Here is a 19,151-nt window from a genome sequence, read left to right on the forward strand (position 1 = left end):
TAAGGTATTAAATAACACACAATTACGAAAACTAAACAACGAAATATTAACATTTCTTATTACAATTTAAATATTCAGAGCATGTGTATGTGGTGTATTGAACAATCAATGTTTCAATTTTAATTTTTTCTATAGAAATTCTGTTACCGATTCAATATAATCTGCAGTTACTCCCCACTACCACCCACGTCTAGAAAATAAAACTGCATAATTTATAGTAAATAAATACTATAGGTTGGTAATATTAAAATAAAATCAATTGAAATTCACAATAAAACTATCAGCTACCTACCACGTAATACCTATATGAATTTGGCATATATTAAGTAAATACTGAAATCCATTGCAATGGTTTCAAATCAACCAAACCCTAAAAATAAATTTTGAAATCAAATTTGCATACAAATGAAAACAAATCAATAGCTCTTAAAAGAAAATGTAATAAAACAAATTCAAGTGTAAATAGTAATTGCAGCATGAAGCGGCACGCATGTTTGCAAAATTATTTGCTTTTTTTTATAAACTATTGGCAGACATGTGAATAATAACAAAATTAAGAAAACAACTGCACAGTGTAACGCATCTTAAAATATAAAAAAATAACAACAGCAGAGAGGGAATGAATAAGAGTTAAACTAGAGTTGAGCTAGTGAGTATGTTAGAGCTATAGATCGCTCACTATATCTGAAGATCAGTGATCATGGATTTTAATAACCTGTTAAACAGTTTATATCTCTGTTGTAATTGGATCAGCTGCGGATTTTTGCTTTTTATTTATTAAAAACTTTGATGTTTACTGGTAAAAAACCGATCATGTTCAGGCCCTAGTGGCTATGAGTAACGATCTCTGCTCTATCTGAAAGGCGGGGAAATAGAAAAATCTAATTTTCAAATAGGAATAATAATTTGTAAATTCTATTCAAAATTGATGTATAAATTAACCACTAACACCCAATGAATCACGAAAATATTATTACATCACACGATCACCTATGATCATAATCATGTACAAACAAGTGTGCATCCATTTAAAACGTGATGAGTACACAGTGCTGAATGCAACGTACGACAGGTGTCATTTTATTTGAATTAAAATTTTCACCACTTTTAGTAACAAAAAAAAAAGAAAAGGTTTGCAAAGCGAGTGTGCTGTGCTGTACGTTTTGTATTTAGACAAATTGTTGTTTTCAACAAATAAATCTTTAATGTTTAACAAACAATTTAGAAACATGTAAAAAATCATTTATTTATTATTAGTTTTAGAAAGAGTGAAAGTTGACGTAATATTTGACATAGTAATTATGCACTTTGTGTTTTTTCTTTTTAAATGAAAATTACACTCACTTGCAAAGTTGTTTGTTGTTAAATCATTGCATGAATACGTTATTTTTTATTTATTTTTTATTTTCAAATTTAATTTAAATGTGTGATATTTTGTAATCGATATCTTTTGCTAAAACTCAACTGCATGTTTGTTAATAAAATTTGTATTTAATCATTTTTAATTGAATATAGAGCTGCGTTAGTTTTATTAGCTCCAAGCAATGATTTATGTTTTATGTAATTTTATTTGAATAAGATTTTAAATTGAGATTTTGTTTACAAATTTGTTATACAATTTTAATTGAATAAACTGATTGAATGAATTGAGGTAGTGTTTTTATTATTTGTCTGCATGTAAGATTTGATGTTGTTACGATTACAAAACAAAATTTTTAAAACGAAACTGTCAAAGCACACAAGTATGGCTTAGAGACTCGATTTTTTGGTTCAAAAATCTTTTTAAGTAAAAATAGCGGTTTTAGTATAAAACAACGTTTTTAGTATAAAACTTCGATTTTAGTATAAAACTTCGATTTTAGTATAAAATTTCGATTTTATTATAAAATTTCGATTTTAGTATAAAACAATGTTTTTAGTATAAAACAACGTTTTTAGTATAAAACAACGTTTTTAGTATAAAACAACGTTTTTAGTATAAAACAACGTTTTTAGTATAAAACAACGTTTTTAGTATAAAACAACGTTTTTAGTATAAAACAACGTTTTTAGTATAAAACAACGTTTTTAGTATAAAACAACGTTTTTAGTATAAAACAACGTTTTTAGTATAAAACAACGTTTTTAGTATAAAACAACGTTTTTAGTATAAAACAACGTTTTTAGTATAAAACAACGTTTTTAGTATAAAACAACGTTTTTAGTATAAAACAACGTTTTTAGTATAAAACAACGTTTTTAGTATAAAACAACGTTTTTAGTATAAAACAACGTTTTTAGTATAAAACAACGTTTTTAGTATAAAACAACGTTTTTAGTATAAAACTTCGATTTTAGTATAAAACTTCGATTTTAGTATAAAACTTCGATTTTAGTATAAAACTTCGATTTTAGTATAAAACTTCGATTTTAGTATAAAACTTCGATTTTAGTATAAAACTTCGATTTTAGTATAAAACAACGATTTTAGTATAAAACAAAGTTTTTAGTATAAAACAACGTTTTTAGTGTAAAAAAACGTTTTTAGTATAGAACCAAGTTTTTAGTATAAAGCAGGGTTTTTAGTATAAAACAGGGTTTTTAGTATAAAACAGGGTTGTTAGTATAAAACAACGTTTTTAGTATAAAACAACGTTTTTAGTATAAAACAACGTTTTTAGTATAAAACAACGTTTTTAGTATAAAACAACGTTTTTAGTATAAAACAACGTTTTTAGTATAAAACAACGTTTTTAGTATAAAACAACGTTTTTAGTATAAAACAACGTTTTTAGTATAAAACAACGTTTTTAGTATAAAACAACGTTTTTAGTATAAAACAACGTTTTTAGTATAAAACAACGTTTTTAGTATAAAACTTCGATTTTAGTATAAAACTTCGATTTTAGTATAAAACTTCGATTTTAGTATAAAACTTAGATTTTAGTATAAAACTTCGATTTTAGTATAAAACTACGATTTTAGTATAAAACAAAGTTTTTAGTATAAAACAACGTTTTTAGTGTAAAAAAACGTTTTTAGTATAGAACCAAGTTTTTAGTATAAAACAGGGTTTTTAGTATAAAACAGAGTTTTTAGTATAAAACATCGTTTTTAGTATAAAAAACGTTTTTACTATAAAACAGGGTTTTCAGTATAAAACAAAGTTTTTAATATAAAACAAAGTTTTTAGTATAAAATAACGTCTTAATGTAAAACAACGCTTTAAGTTATAAAACAAAGTTTTTAGTATAAAAATTCGATTTAAATAAAAACTTCATTTTAGTATAAAATTTCGATTTTAGTATAAAACAACGTTATTAGTATAAAATAACGTTTTTAGTATAAAATTTCTATTTTAGTTTAAAACTTAGATTTTAGTATAAAACAAAGTTTTTAGTATAAAGATGTATAGACAGCGTTTTTAGTATAAAATTTAAATTTTAGTATAAAACAACGTTTTTAGTATAAAATAACGTTTTTAGTATAAAACTTCGATTTTAATATAAATCTTCGTTTTTAGTATGAAACAACGTTTTTAGTATAAAACAACGTTTTTAGTATAAAATAACGTTTTTAGTGTAGAACAACGTTTTTAGTATAAAATTTCTATTTTAGTTTAAAACATAGATTTTAGTATAAAACAACGTTTTTAGTATAAAGAAGTATAAACAGCGTTTTTAGTATAAAATTTAGATTTTAGTATAAAATTTCGATTTTAGTATAAAACAACGTTTTTAGTATAAAACAACGTTTTTAGTATAAAACAACGTTTTTAGTATAAAACAACGTTTTTAGTATAAAACAACGTTTTTAGTATAAAACAACGTTTTTAGTATAAAACAACGTTTTTAGTATAAAACAACGTTTTTAGTATAAAGAAGTATAGACAGCGTTTTTAGTATTAAATTTAGATTTTAGTATAAAATTTAGATTTTTGTATAAAATTTAGATTTTAGTATAAAATTTAGATTTTTGTATAAAATTTAGATTTTAGTATAAAACAACTTTTTTAGTATAAAACAGCGTTTTTAGTATAAAACGTTGTTTTTAGTATAAAACTTCGATTTTAATATAAATCTTCGATTTTAGTATAAAACAACGTTTTTAGTATAAAACAACGTTTTTGGTATGAAACAACGTTTGTAGTATAAAACAACGTTTTTGGTATGAAACAACGTTTTTAGTATAAAACAACGTTTTTAGTGTTAAAATAAGTTTTTAGTATAAACGGGAGTCGGTTTTAGTATAACTTGTGTTCTTCTAACCCCGAGTAACTAATGGTTATGTATACTGACAGTTTTCATACAAAAATAATTTTAACCGACAGTATAACTGATAGTTAACGCATAACCAGGCTTCGTGTTAATGGGGGTTAGAGCCTTTTGGTATTTTCCCTTTTAATTAACCTCTTAACATCAAGTTTTGCATTCTTCCAGAAAGAATTTAAAAAAAGTTTTCTAGGAAAAATGTTGGGATTAAAAAAATTAAGTTTTAAATTTTGTTTGATTTTAGAGATTTTATAATTTCTTACAACGAATTAGAATTTAACAAAAAGTAATAAAAGTGGATACATTTTTTTTTTTTTTTTAAATTTGTCATCAGCATTTGTTTATCTTATTTTTGTATTTAATGTAGAACCTTTTAAACTTATAAATCATAACCATTAAAAGAGCACCTAATTGAAACCATAATATATTAATAATATTAAAATATGGTCATAAATTTTAAATAAATTATTAAATAGATATGTATAACGTGCGGTTTAAATTCAGTAATTTATGACACATACAACATAGGGCAGCATCATTTTTAAAATAAATCGTTTGGTTTAAAAATCTATTAACAGACACTATGACTACCAGTAAAACCAACAAAAAAACAATATGATTTATAAAATCTATTAAACAAAATAGTGATAATATTTATTAATAAACGAAATGAAAAAAAAGAAAACAAACAACCACTTGTTGTTAAAAATAAAAAGTCTATTGTTATAAAATTAGAAAAAAAAATAAAATAAAAATCATCCAAATGAAATTACAACAAATTAACTTAAATACCCGGCAGCACTTGGGAATAGTTTCAAGAAACACAAAGAAATTATCATATCAGTTGGAGACTATTTGAAAGGCTTTTAAATAGTACATGTATTAAGTACGTGCTAGCATAACCATTTACTAGTGAAATTACTAGTGAATGGTGGACTCTTGGTGGCATGTACCAAACAAAAGTTTTCATATTAACTTTGCACAGTGTGTGCCAAGTTCCAACTGGTTACTTCAAAACTACAGGGTTTGTTTTTTACGAGAATATGTATTACACAGATATAAATATGTAAGTATGCCTGCATGTATCTATGTTTTTTAGGTGTTCAATCAATATCTAAACATTTTGTGATTGAAAGTGTTTAAAATTAAATTCGACACAACATAAAATTGTTACGTTGAAAAATAGATACGAAAATTGCTTATGTGACACAATACCCCAATTCTTAGAGCAAATAAGAAAGAAAAGAAAAACGAATATAAAAGATTATTTTTTCTTCTATTTTTCAAGTATTTAATTGTTGTGTAGTGGCACAGAGAAAGAAGTGTAGGAAAATCGGAGGAGTTTGTCATTAAATGAGTGGTGAACAGTTGTCTCAAAGAATGTTTAAATTATGGAATTTATCTTTAAATTGGACATGGTTTTGTGCAGTTTGTTTTTAGTATAAAACAACGTTTTTAGTATAAAACAACGTTTTTAGTATAAAACAATGTTTTTAGTATAAAACAACGTTTTTAATATAAAACAACGTTTTTAGAATAAAACAGCGATTTTAGTATAAAACAACGTTTTTAGTATAAAACAACTTTTTTAGTATAAAACAACGTTTTTAGTATAAAACAACTTTTTTAGTATAAAACAACGTTTTTAGTATAAAACAACGTTTTTAGTATAAAACAACGTTTTTAGTATAAAACAGCGATTTTAGTATAAAACAACGTTTTTAGTATAAAACTACGTTTTTTTTAGTATAAAACAACGTTTTTAGTATAAAACAACATTTTTAGTATAAAACAACGTTTTTAGTATAAAACGTTTTTAGTGCAAAACATCGCTTTTAGTATAAAACAACGTTTTTATTACAAAAAAGTTTTTAAGTTAAAACTTCGATTTTAGTATAAAACAACGTTTTTAGTATTAAATAAATAAATATCCCATTATTTCTAAACTCTGTTCAAATAAAGATCTTTTTATATATAATAGTTTTTACAAGTGACATAATATTTTGTGTGAGCTTTGGTAGTAGCAACCAAAAATCGAATCAAAGCGCCACCATCAAACACTCAACGAACCAAACAAAAAGCTGAAAAAGAAAATTCAATATATGTGCCAAATAGTATTTATATCAAAGCAATTGTATTTTTTTTATTATTATTGATGTTGTCGATGTTTCCACTGTTGCTATTGACAATGTCGAATCTATAATAAAAAAACGAAATGTTTATAAAAAACATTTGTCATTTTGCTACAACAAACAAATGTGCTCCACTTTTATTTTTCTTTAAGAAAAAAAATCTTTTTTTTCTGTTATTTTACTTGAGTTTGTTGACAATAATATTATGAGGAATAGGAGGGGTTTGTTTTCATTTTAATATTTTTGTTTTAAAAGTTTTTGTAAACCATTGTTTTTTTTTTTTCTTAAAGAAATATTATTTATTAAACAATTTGTTACACCCACAAATGGAAGTTCAAGTGTTTAATATTATAATATACAATAGCATAATTTTTTATTTTGGTTTGTATATTACATTTGTTTTGCTTCTGTTAGTTTTTTTGTAATTTTTAAGAAACCTGATCAAAATAATGAATTTGCATACCCAACATTATTTGTATGTTTTTGACGTTTCAAGTGCTTGTTTTTTGGTAGTTTTTTTTATTCATTGTTCATTCAATAATGGTGGTAATCTTTCAATTATTACATAAATATTTGTTATTTGTTTGTTTTGGTATTCATAAGCATAAAAATTATAAAAAAAATTACTTAAAAGAAATCAATCACAGAAGAAAAAAAAACAATGAATTATGTAATTTTTACATTAATATCTTCAAAGTACGTTCACACGTTTTTAGTATAAAACAGCGTTTTTTGTAAAAAATAGTGTAAATTAATGTAAAACGTAATTTCTTATATAAAAGAACGTTTTTAGTATAAAACGTGGATTTTTAGTATAAAACGTGGATTTTTAGTATAAAACGTGGATTTTTAGTATAAAACAGCGTTTTTGGTATAAAACTTCTATTTTAGTATAAAAAAAAGTTTTTCGATTTTAGTATAAACAGCGTTTTTAGTACAAAACAACGTTTTTAGTATTAAAAAACATTTTTAGTATAAAACAACGTTTTTATTATAAAACAATGTTTTTAGTATAAAACAACGTTTTTAGTATAAAACAACGTTTTTAGTATAAAACAACGTTTTTAGTATAAAACAACGTTTTTAGTATAAAACAACGTTTTTAGTATAAAACAACGTTTTTAGTATAAAACAACGTTTTTAGTATAAAACAACGTTTTCAGTATAAAACAACGTTTTTAGTATAAAACAACGTTTTTAGTATAAAACAACGTTTTTAGTATAAAACAACGTTTTTAGTATAAAACAACGTTTTTAGTATAAAACAACGTTTTTAGTATAAAACAACGTTTTTAGTATAAAACAACGTTTTTAGTATAAAACAACGTTTTTAGTATAAAACAGCGTTTTTGGTATAAAACTTCTATTTTAGTATAAAAAAAAGTTTTTCGATTTTAGTATAAACAGTGTTTTTAGTACAAAACAACGTTTTTAGTATTAAAAAACATTTTTAGTATAAAACAACGTTTTTAGTATAAAACAATGTTTTTAGTATAAAACAACGTTTTTAGTATAAAACAACGTTTTTAGTATAAAACAACGTTTTTAGTATAAAACAACGTTTTTAGTATAAAACAACGTTTTCAGTATAAAACAACGTTTTTAGTATAAAACAACGTTTTTAGTATAAAACAACGTTTTTAGTATAAAACAACGTTTTTAGTATAAAACAACGTTTTTAGTATAAAACAACGTTTTTAGTATAAAACAACGTTTTTAGTATAAAACAACATTTTTAGTATAAAACAACGTTTTTAGTATAAAACAACGTTTTTAGTATAAACCAGCGTTTTTAGTATAAAACTGCGTTTTTAGTATAAAACTGCGTTTTTAGTATAAAACTGCGTTTTTAGTATAAAACTGCGTTTCTAGTATAAAACAGCGTTTTTAGTATAAAACAGCGTTTTTATTATGAAACGACGTTTTTAGTATAAAACAACGTTTTTAGTATAAAACACCGTTTTTAGTATAAAACAACGTTTTTAGTATAAAACAACGTTTTTAGTATAAAACAACGTTTTTAGTATAAAACAACGTTTTTAGTATAAAACAACGTTTTTAGTATAAAACAACGTTTTTAGTATAAAACAACGTTTTTAGTATAAAACAACGGTTTTAGTATAAAACAACGTTTTTAGTATAAAACAACGTTTTTAGTATAAAACAACGTTTTTAGTATAAAACAACGTTTTTAGTATAAAACAAAGTTTTTAGTATAAAACAACGTTTTTAGTATAAAACAAAGTTTTTAGTATAAAACAACGTTTTTAGTATAAAACAACGTTTTTAGTATAAAACAACGTTTTTAGTATAAAACAACGTTTTTCGTATAAAACAACGTTTTTAATATAAACCGACGTTTTTAGTATAAAACCTCGATTTTAAATTTTTTTTTATTTTATTATTTAATAAAAACACTTGCCTCTTAGTACAGAAATATGAAATTATTTTAAAAGTCTAAATAGATTTCACATATAATATACATTGTATTGTATATTATACTTAACCACAATTTGAATCATTTCTAAAAATGTTTCATGTGGTTTTGTTGTTCGCCTCAGTTAACCCCTTCTGAACAGCAATGATATTATTAGTAGCACAAGAAATGTTATCAATATCTACATATCTAGACATCCGTAACAATTGGTTTTTAAAAATGTCATGTTTTTAAATAAAGAAATCAATAATTAAGACTCATATAAAAACTTTTACGAAGTTAAGCTTAATCATTGCTATTTTAGGCAAATGTTTATCCTTACATGACTTTTGTAACAGCAAGCAAATGAATTAAATAACGAGTTCCTTAATATAAAAGGAGTACGTTCTTAAAGGGTTAAATGCTCCATGAATGGATACATGCGTCAATTCAATAATAAAACATTTTAATAATAGAATTTTCCCCAAATATATAAAAATAATTTTAGCAAAAGTTTTTGCTGGCAAATTGTTGTTTTTATTTCACTATCGTCAAACCTAATGATGGACGTAATCAATTAAAAATAAAAATTTAATTAAACCGGCAAATTCATTAAACAATAAGTAACAGAAACGAAAAATTTGAAAACATCCACAAAAACATTGCCTTTTGCTTAGCATCTTAATTAGAAAAATTATAGGCAAAATATTTAATTAATATATTTTGGGTTTTATTCTAAAAATTGTTGAACTTCTTTTATTGAATTTTTATTGTACTTGATGGTGTTTTTATTTTCTTTTATTTGATTTTTAATTAAATATAATGTTATAGTTTTTATTTAAGCTTTTAAATGGAATTGAATCAAATTTTGTTTTATTTTTATCTCTTTACAGGATCAGTACGATAATTTAGCGATACACACAAATAAAGGCATTGAATTTTTGGATAAATATGCAAATTTTATAAGAGATCGTTTAGCGATAGAAACAGAATATGCCGCTAAATTAAGGTGAGTTGGTTACTTTTTTTAATTTAAATTTCATAATAACATTAAAAGGAAGGAGATTCAAAAGAAATAAAATCATAACCAATAAACTAATACTAGAAACTAATAAAAAAATGTTTTTAAAAATTTCCTATAACCACAATTAACAAGTTAAGACTTTCAATAATATTGAAATTCAACTAATTTACTTTAAAAACTTGAGGAAGATCATGCAGTATGTTTTGCTGCAACAACTATAGAATAACCCAAGGCGCTTTATTAAAAACACTTTAAAAGTATTTCATTTGAAAAACTTGGCCTACTTTTAGGCATTTTCTTCTCAACTTTAGAATTATTATTAGAATTATTAGCAAATTTTAAAACTAAAAGTTTAAATTAAATAAAACTGGCAAATTTATAATACTTTCAATAACATTTATTTAATTAATATAATTAAATTCGAATCATTTAATAAGCGATACCAGTGAAGGACTGGATCCAATCCAAGTAGCTGGTAACACGTGTAAAGGCAGCTGGATAACCCTTTTCGCAACCGGCAGCAGCACCGAAAGAAGTCAAACCGATTTGTACCTTGTTGGCTTCCAAAACCAAAGGACCGCCAGAATCACCATTGCAGGTGGACACCGAATTGGGGGTGGAGATGCAAATGTTGGTGGAGGTAACAATGGAGCTGCCATAAGTTTGAGCACACACAGCATTGTTGACGACTTGCATGCGGGCCCATTGCAAGTTGTTGGTAACACCGCTGGCAGTGTCGGAGATACGACCCCAACCGGAAGCAATAACATAATCACCGGAATAGGTAGAGTAGGAATTGGCAATGGCGGGCAATTTGACAGGTTGGATCTTGGCGGAGTAAGCGACAGCAGGAATCTTAACCAAAGAGATATCGTTCTTCAAGGTTTTGCTGTTCCAGCCAGAGTGGATGATGATGTTGTCCTTGGTCACGCTATAGCTAACTTCAGCCGAGGTACGAACGGTAGCACCCAAATAGACAGTGATCGATTTAATGCCATCAGTGCAATGAGCAGCAGTCAAAACCCATTGGCTGCCAATCAAAGAACCACCGCACCAGGCGGACGAAAGAGCATTAACTCTCAAGGATAGACCAACTTGATAGGGGAATTGGCCAACATAGGCGTTATTGCCATTGGTAATGCGACCCTCGCTTTCAGCAACTGGTACCACAACATTGCGTTGATAAATGTCGGCGGAGGCACTGGCCAAAGCCAAGGCAAAAATAATTAAGAATTTCATGTTTTTCTTCTATATTGGGTTATAGTACTGATAGTTTTAGAATTTATGATCATAGTTTTATAGTAAAATTTTGATTTGCTTTAATAAATGATTAGAAGAGTATTTCCTTTGCTTTCTAGTTAGATAAGATTTGATTTATTGTTTTAATTCCGGGCTAAAGGAAAGTTATACGAGTGTTTAGCTGGGGAAAAACCCCTTGATTTAATGCAATTTCTATTGATTAATTTTAGTTTCAAATAACTTTTATTTGTGATAAGTTGAAGGTGTTTTCTTTAAGTATCTTATCAAATATTAGGAATTTTAGTCAGTAGCTTTGTTTATATTAAATATATACGTCATTTTGATATTTTGTAGGTGGATTTGCTGAAAACTTTTAAATTGATAATTTTATACACCTGGAGGTTTATTTGCGTTTTAAGGTTTAAACCGTTTCATTCCATTAAATGGAATCAGAAAGACTGCAGCCTAGACCGCATAGATTATTTCCTTCTAGAGGAAAACTTTAGTTAACGAGAGATTTTGCTAGAAGAAAGCTTGTATTAACGAGAGATTGCCTTCTAGAGAAAAGCTTGAGTTAACGATAGAGGAAAGCTTTAGATAAGGATAGTTTTTCTTCTAGAGGAAAGCTTGAATTAACGATAGAATTCCTTAGTCTGCTTTTACATAGGGCAAGTTTACTTGAAGCAAGTCTCGTCGATTCCCTTTTAAACTTGCTCGTCTGTTTACACACAGCAAGTCTGTGAGCAATTTTGTATGTCAAAACCTAATAGACGCCATATTGAAAATGAGAAAACAAAAGAAATTTGAAGAGACTTGCCAGTACAAGCAAGTGTGTACCCCTCTTCTTTCTTCTTGCCTCTCTCTCCTATAAACTCTAGACTTGCGCAAGAAAAATTGCCCTGTGTAAAAGCAGACTTATAGAAGAAATCTTGAATTAACGATGTAACTCCTTGTAGAGGATAAATTTCCTTATGGAAGAAAGCTTGAGTTTACAATAGATTTCCTTATAGAGAAAGCTTGAATTAACGATAGATTTCCTTATAGAGGAAAGCTTGAGTTATGGATAGATTTCGTTTAAGAAGAAATCTTGAGTTAACGATAGAGGAAAGATTGAGCTCTAGAGGAGAGTTTGATTTAACGATAGATTTCCTTCTACAGGAAAGCTGGATTTTTTCTAGAGGAAAGCTGAATTTCTTCTAGAGGAAAGCTTAAGTTAACGATAGATTTCCTTATAGAAAAAAGCTGGAGATAGCGATAAATCTCCTTGTAGGGGAATGCTATTGTTAACTATAGATTTTCTTATGGCGTTGGATTTCCTTTTAGATGAAACCTGGATTTAACGATAGATTTTCTTATAGAGGAAATCTTGTCGTAACGATAGATTTCCTTATTGAGGAAAGCTTGACTTAACGATAAATTTCCTTCTACAGGAATGCTGGATTTCTTCTAGAGGAACTAGAGGAAAGATTGAATTAATGATAGATGTCCTTATATAAGAAAGCTAGGGTTATCGAATGATTTCCATAAATGTTTCAAAAGGTTGGAGATTGTAAAACAGTAGCAAGGTTCAGTAGATGTGGCAGCCGCCTTGAGTTCACTAAACAGCAACATAGAAAATTCGCCATCCATTTTGTAGACGAATAAGTGATGAAGGGGATCTTTTCCAAATTACTAGTAGATAGACATGTGTTATTAGTGAACGTTTGGTGGTCGAAGAGTTTCAATCTTAGGCTGGGCCGAGGTGTTCCGTTGTCTCCTTCTCCTCCTCTTCATATGAACGGGATATAGAACTAGATTTTCCTGTTTTCGGAGCAAGTGGATTCTTTCTCCCATCTTTTATTGGCAATTAGATACAGTCTACTTGCCACTAACAATTTATCCTCATGGAGAGATGAACATACGTATCAAATGTTCGGGTTCCGACACTTGCCTTTAACTTTCTCATGTTCAGTGAGCGTTCGGTGGTGGAAGAGTTTCAATCTTAAGTTGACATAGGCTTATAAATGGCTCAATTGTTTCGTTGTCTCCTTCTCCTCGTTGTACGGAATTTATGGCTTATGAACGGGATATGGTGCTAGATTTTCCAGTTTTCGGAGCAAATGGATTCTTTATCCCATCTTTTATTGGCAATTAGATACAGTCTTCTTGCCTCTAACAGTTTATCCTCATGGAGAAATGAACCTATGGGGCAACAGATCTAAATGCATTCCATTATGGTACCGGCCTTCGCAAGCCCATCAGTCCGACACTTGCCTTTAACTTTCTCATGTTCAGTGAGCGTTCGGTGATCGAAGAGTTTCAGTATTAAGCCGACATAGGCTGGGCAATGGATGAGGTGTTCCGTTGTCTCCTTCTCCTCCTTGTACGGAATTAGTAGCCTATGAACGGGATATAAAACAAGATTTCCCTGTTTTCAAAGCCAGAGGATTCTTTCTCGCAACTTTTATTGGAAATTAGATACAGTCTACATGCCACTAACAGTTCATCCTCATAGAGAGATGAATCCACGGGTCAACTGTTCTGGTTGCGGCCTTCGCAAGCCCATCAGTCCGACACTTGCCTTTAACTTTCTCATGTTCAGTGAGCGTTCGGTGATAGAAGAGTTTCAGTCTTAAGACGACATAGGGTGGGTAATGGCAGAGGTGTTCCGTTGTCTCCTTCTCCTCGTTGTACGGAACTAGTAGCCTATGAACGGGATATAAAACAAGATTTCCCTGTTTTCAAAGCCATAGGATTCTTTCTCTCAACTTTTATTGGAAATTAGATACAGTCTACATGCCACTAACAGTTCATCCTCATAGAGAGATGAATCCACGGGTCAACTGTTCTGGTTGCGGCCTTCGCAAGCCCATCAGTCCGACACTTGCCTTTAACTTTCTCATGTTCAGTGAGCATTCGGTGATCGAAGAGTTTCAGTCTTAAGACGACATAGGTTGGACAATGGCTGAGGTGTTCCCTTGTCCCCTTCTCCTCGGAATTTGTAACCTATGAACGGGATATAGAGCTAGTGGATTCTTTGGCAATTAGATAAAGTCTTCTTGCCATTAACAGTTTACCCTCATGGAGAGATGAACCTACGGAGCAACTGTTGTCATTGCATTCTAGTATGGTTCCGGACTTTGCAAGTCCAGCAATTGCCGTTAACTTTCTCATGTTTAGGTACTCAGATAAGGTTGGTCCAAAAATGTTTCGTTGTCTCTTCAAGAGGGAGATATCATAAATAAAGAGTTTTTAATTGTATTTTGAGATCTGGATATTTTTGCTAACTCATGCTTTACAACGAATAATAGCTAATTTGAGAAGGAAGTGAGAAAATGTATAGCTTCCCTTATCAAACACCTGAAAATAAAATGCTCGATTAATTTATAGGTACCAAACTTCAAAATCATTCATTAAATAACCCACTAAAATAGATATGGTTATAAATCCTAACTATCAATCAAACTAATACCCAAATATTAAGTACCATTGGCTATCTAGAACGTACTTAACTGAAATGTAGATACGAGACACACGCCTTAAGACTGATTAATTCAAAATATATTTATGCAGATAAGACAAATGCCAATATTTATTGGGATATTTAACTATAAATACTACTGTAGGTTCTCGAACGCAATATCAGTTGTTTTTGGTTTTGCAAATTTGAAACAACAATGAAATTCTTAATCGTGTTTGCTTTGGCCTTGGCCACCTCTACGGCCTTTGTGATTGAACCCCGTGATGTTCTGATGCCCGTCGTTGAAAGCGAGGGACGCATTACTAATGGCAATACCGCCTCGGTGGGTCAATTTCCTTATCAAGCTGGTCTATCCTTGAAGCTTAATGCTCTCTCCTCCGCCTGGTGCGGTGGTTCTTTGATTGGCAACCAATGGGTTTTGACTGCTGCCCATTGTACCGATGGCATTCAATCCGTTACCGTGTACTTGGGTGCTACTGTACGCACCTCGGCTGAAGTCACCTATACCGTTTCCAAGGATAACATCATCATCCACTCTGGCTGGAACAGCAACACCTTGAAGAATGACATTTCTTTGATCAGAATCCCATCTGTATCCTACAGTGCCAAGATCCAAGCTGTTAAATTGCCCGCCATTGCCAATTCTTACTCTACTTATGCTGGTGATTATGTTATTGCATCCGGTTGGGGCCGTATCTCGGACTCTGCCTCAGGTGTCACCAACAACTTGCAATGGGCCCGCATGCAAGTCATCACCAACTCTGTGTGTGCTCAAACTTATGGCAGCTCCATTGTTACCTCCTCCAACGTTTGCGTCTCTACTCCCAATGGTGTGTCCACCTGCAATGGTGATTCTGGCGGTCCTTTGGTTTTGGAATCCAACAAGGTTCAAATCGGTTTGACTTCTTTCGGTGCTGCTGCTGGTTGTGCCAAGGGTTACCCCGCTGCCTTTACCCGTGTTACCAGCTACTTGTCATGGATCCAGGCTAACACTGGAATTAGCTACTAAACGATTTTGCGAAATAAATTTGGTGCAATTTAAATAAATGTTTTCATATTTGTTTAAATTGACGTTCATGGAAAATGTGTGTTTTGAATTTGGGGTTTTATGAAATTTCGAAAAACTGTTCTCTGACAAATGAAGATAAAAGGTAGTAGTTTTGAAAATTAGAATATCAAAAATTAAGTTGTTCGGTTGCCTTCCTGAAAAACTTGATTTCTTTGGGACTCTTCTTATTTCTAATCAATTAAACAGTATGAAATCTTCCAAATACTTAACCCAACAAGTAGCTTTACAAGTGACAGTAAAATTCATTGACAATGTTTTCCCCCCATAATAGAAGAACCACTTAATAATAATTGAATTGCACTTTAAATTGTTGCCTCCGAACAAATTAAGTACCCCAAGTAATAGAAATTTGACACCCCCATCCAAAGTAATCAAAACAAATTACAACAAATATAAGTGTGTAAAACAGTTTACAATTGACAAAATAAAAAGGGGGGACCCCAACATATCACCGCTTTCTTTAACACTCATTGGTGTTGCAACTAGTACGATACGAATATTATATGGGGAGAAACATACAAATTACAATACAACCTAGACACATTACACAAGGCGCCCCTTAATTTAAAATAATTTGAAATATTATATAACCCAGCTTTACACCAAAAACAATGTGATGTGTGAAAGTGGTCATATAAGAAGTTCTTAAGCTTAATTTATTAACCACAAATTGTAATTGAGGCCAGCCATTTCATTAAAGGTGTGTTTTAATTGTTAGAAAAAAGCATTACAAATATTTAGTTTTCTATATTAATACATATATTAAAACTTATTTCGTAGCATTCTGTTGTCTAGTTTTTATGTTTTTGGCGGTTACAAGTACCATGTAAGTAAATTAAATTATTTCAAAATAAGGAGTGACTTAAACCAAATGAATAAAAAAGAACTTAAATAAATAATAGTTAACAATTTTAAAAAAGATAAATTGTGGTTGGCCAAACAATAATTAATGTCTAAATATTTGTATTTTTTTTTGGAATTATAGAAGGGGTTGTATTGACTGTTTTGGTATTGATTTTGTAATGTACTTGGAAATTATGAAATAAATTAGGAGGCTTGGAATAAAACGATTGATTATCTTATAGGAAAGCTGGAGTTAACTAGAGGTTTGCTTATATAGGAAAGCTTGAGGTAATGATTGAATTCTAAGTAGGAAAGCTTGGTTAACGATTGAGTTCCATATAGAAAATCTTTGGTTAAAGATCGAGTTCTATATAGGAAAACTTGAGTTAACAATCGAGGTCCATATAGGACGGCAAAGCTTGAGTTAACGATCGAATTCCATATAGAAGAGATTTTGCTAACGCTCCAGTTCCAAACAGTAAAGCTGGTATTAGGATAGGAAAGCTTGATGATCGAATTCCATATAGGAAAGATGGAGTTAACGATCGAGTTCCATAAAGTAAAGCTGATGCTAACGATTAAGTTCCATATAGGGAAACTTTAGTTAACAATTGCGTTCCGTTTAGGATAGGAAATCTTGAATTAACAATCGAGTTCGATATAGGAAAGCTTGGGTTAAAAATTAAGTTCCATATAGGAAAGCTTGAGTTAACAATCGAATTCAATATAGGAAAGGTCGAGTTAACTCGCAAACGATTAAGAGTTAACTCGATTGAGCACACGATTGAGATTCATATAAAAAAACTTGAGTTAGCAAACGAGTTCCATATAGGATAGGAAAGCTTGAATTAACGATCAAGTTCCATATAATCTTGAGTTAACAATCGAATTCCATATTGGAGTTCACTATCGAGTTCCCAACAGTAAAGCTGGTGTTAACGTTTGAGATGCGTATAAGAAAACTTGAGATATCAATCGAGTTCCGTAGAGAATAGGAAAGCTTGAGTTGACGATCGAGTTCCATATAGGATCGCTAAAGTTAAGAATCGAGTTCCATATAGGAAATCTTGAATTAAAGATCGAGTTGTGTTTAGGAAATCATCATCAGCTTGAGTTAATGATCATGTTCCGTATAGGATAGGAAAGCTTGAGTTAACAATCGAATTCCATATAGGAAAGCTCGAGTTAACTGTCGAGTTCCCTACAGTAAAGCTGTTCTTAACGATTGAGATTCATATAAGAATACTTGAGTTATCAATCGAGTTCCGTATAGAATAGGAAAGCTTGAGTTGACGATCGAGTTCCATATAGGATCGCTAGAATTAACAATCGAATTTCATATAGGAAATATTGAGGTAACGATGGAGTTTTATTTAGGAAATCATGAGAAAAGCTTGAATTAACAGTCGAGTTCCGTATAGGAAATCATGTGAAAAGCTTGAGGTAATGATTGAGTTCCATGTAGGATAGGAACCCTTTAGTTATTGATCGAGTTCCAATAGGAAAGTATGAGTTAACAATCGATTTCCATATAGGATAACCCGTGTTAATAATCCAATTACATACAGTAAAGCTGGTGTTGACGATTGAGATCTATATAAGAAAACTTGAGTTTTCAATCGAGTTCCGTATAGAATAGGAAAGCATGAGTAGACGGTCGAGTTCCATGAAATATCGCTAGAGTTAACAATCGGGTTCCATAAGGGAAATATTGAGGTTACGATCGAGTTCCGTTTAGGAAATCATATGAAAAGCTTGAGGTAATGATTGAGTTCCATGTAGGAAAGGAAACCTTTAGTTATCGATCGAGTTCCATATAGGATCGCTAGAATTAACAATCGAATTTCATATAGGAAATATTGAGGTAACGATGGAGTTTTATTTAGGAAATCATGAGAAAAGCTTGAATTAACAGTCGAGTTCCGTATAGGAAATCATGTGAAAAGCTTGAGGTAATGATTGAGTTCCATGTAGGATAGGAACCCTTTAGTTATTGATCGAGTTCCAATAGGAAAGTATGAGTTAACAATCGATTTCCTATATGATAACCCGAGTTAATAATCCAATTACATACAGTAAAACTGGTGTTGACGATTGAGATCTATATAAGAAAACATGAGTTTTCAATCGAGTTCCGTATAGAATAGGAAAGCATGAGTAGACGGTCGAGTTCCATGAAATATCGCTAGAGTTAACAATCGGGTTCCATAAGGGAAATATTGAGGTTACGATCGAGTTCCGTTTAGGAAATCATGTGAAAAGCTTGAGGTAATGATTGAGTTCCATGTAGGATAGGAATCCTTTAGTTATTGATCGAGTTCCAATAGGAAAGTATGAGTTAACAATCGATTTCCATATATGATAACCCGAGTTAATAATCCAATTACATACAGTAAAACTGGTGTTGACGATTGCGATCCATATAAGATAACTTTCCTTTCCGTATAGGAAATTCCGTATGAACCGCTAGAGTCAACAATCGTGTTCCATATAGGAAATTCTGATTTGGAAATTTTTAGAAAAGCTTGAGTTACTGATCGAGTTTTGCATAGGAAAACTTGAGTTAACGCAGATTGGATAGGAATACTGGAATTGACTTTCGATGTCCGTATAGGAAAGCTTGAATTAAGGATAGATTTAAGTAGAAGAAAGCAGAGTCAATGATTGAGTTCCATATATCAAAAGTTTGAGTTATAGAAAAGATTTGGGTTATGATCG

The 19,151-nt window shown here is 29.9% G+C and overlaps 3 protein-coding genes across 9 annotated transcripts in view; 2 read left to right on the forward strand and 1 right to left on the reverse strand.

The window, feature by feature from the left end:
• Cip4 (formin-binding protein 1-like Cip4) overlaps positions 1–19,151 on the forward strand; it is a 159,767-nt gene that overhangs the window by 107,798 nt on the left and 32,818 nt on the right. For all 7 annotated transcript variants that reach the window (XM_065503121.1, XM_065503120.1, XM_065503123.1 and 4 more), the window contains one exon: positions 9,692–9,807. In XM_065503121.1, coding sequence (XP_065359193.1) covers positions 9,692–9,807 — 116 coding nt within the window. The remainder of the gene's footprint in view (positions 1–9,691; positions 9,808–19,151) is intronic.
• On the reverse strand, positions 10,219–11,076 carry LOC135953563 (serine protease 1-like). The gene has a single exon (XM_065503511.1). The coding sequence runs from the start codon at positions 11,059–11,061 to the stop codon at positions 10,252–10,254; it is 810 nt and encodes a 269-aa protein (XP_065359583.1). The 5' UTR covers positions 11,062–11,076; the 3' UTR covers positions 10,219–10,251.
• On the forward strand, positions 14,692–15,548 carry LOC135955015 (serine protease 1-like). The gene has a single exon (XM_065505289.1). The coding sequence runs from the start codon at positions 14,718–14,720 to the stop codon at positions 15,528–15,530; it is 813 nt and encodes a 270-aa protein (XP_065361361.1). The 5' UTR covers positions 14,692–14,717; the 3' UTR covers positions 15,531–15,548.

This window comes from Calliphora vicina, chromosome 3, assembly GCF_958450345.1.
Source record: "Calliphora vicina chromosome 3, idCalVici1.1, whole genome shotgun sequence".
In the NCBI taxonomy this organism is placed as follows: Eukaryota; Metazoa; Arthropoda; class Insecta; order Diptera; family Calliphoridae; genus Calliphora; species Calliphora vicina.

What these genes read in the sequence shown, in the direction of transcription:
- LOC135953563 (XM_065503511.1), bottom strand. Translation starts at nt 11,061, where the DNA reads ATGAAATTCTTAATTATTTTTGCCTTGGCTTTGGCCAGTGCCTCCGCC.
- LOC135955015 (XM_065505289.1), top strand. Translation starts at nt 14,718, where the DNA reads ATGAAATTCTTAATCGTGTTTGCTTTGGCCTTGGCCACCTCTACGGCC.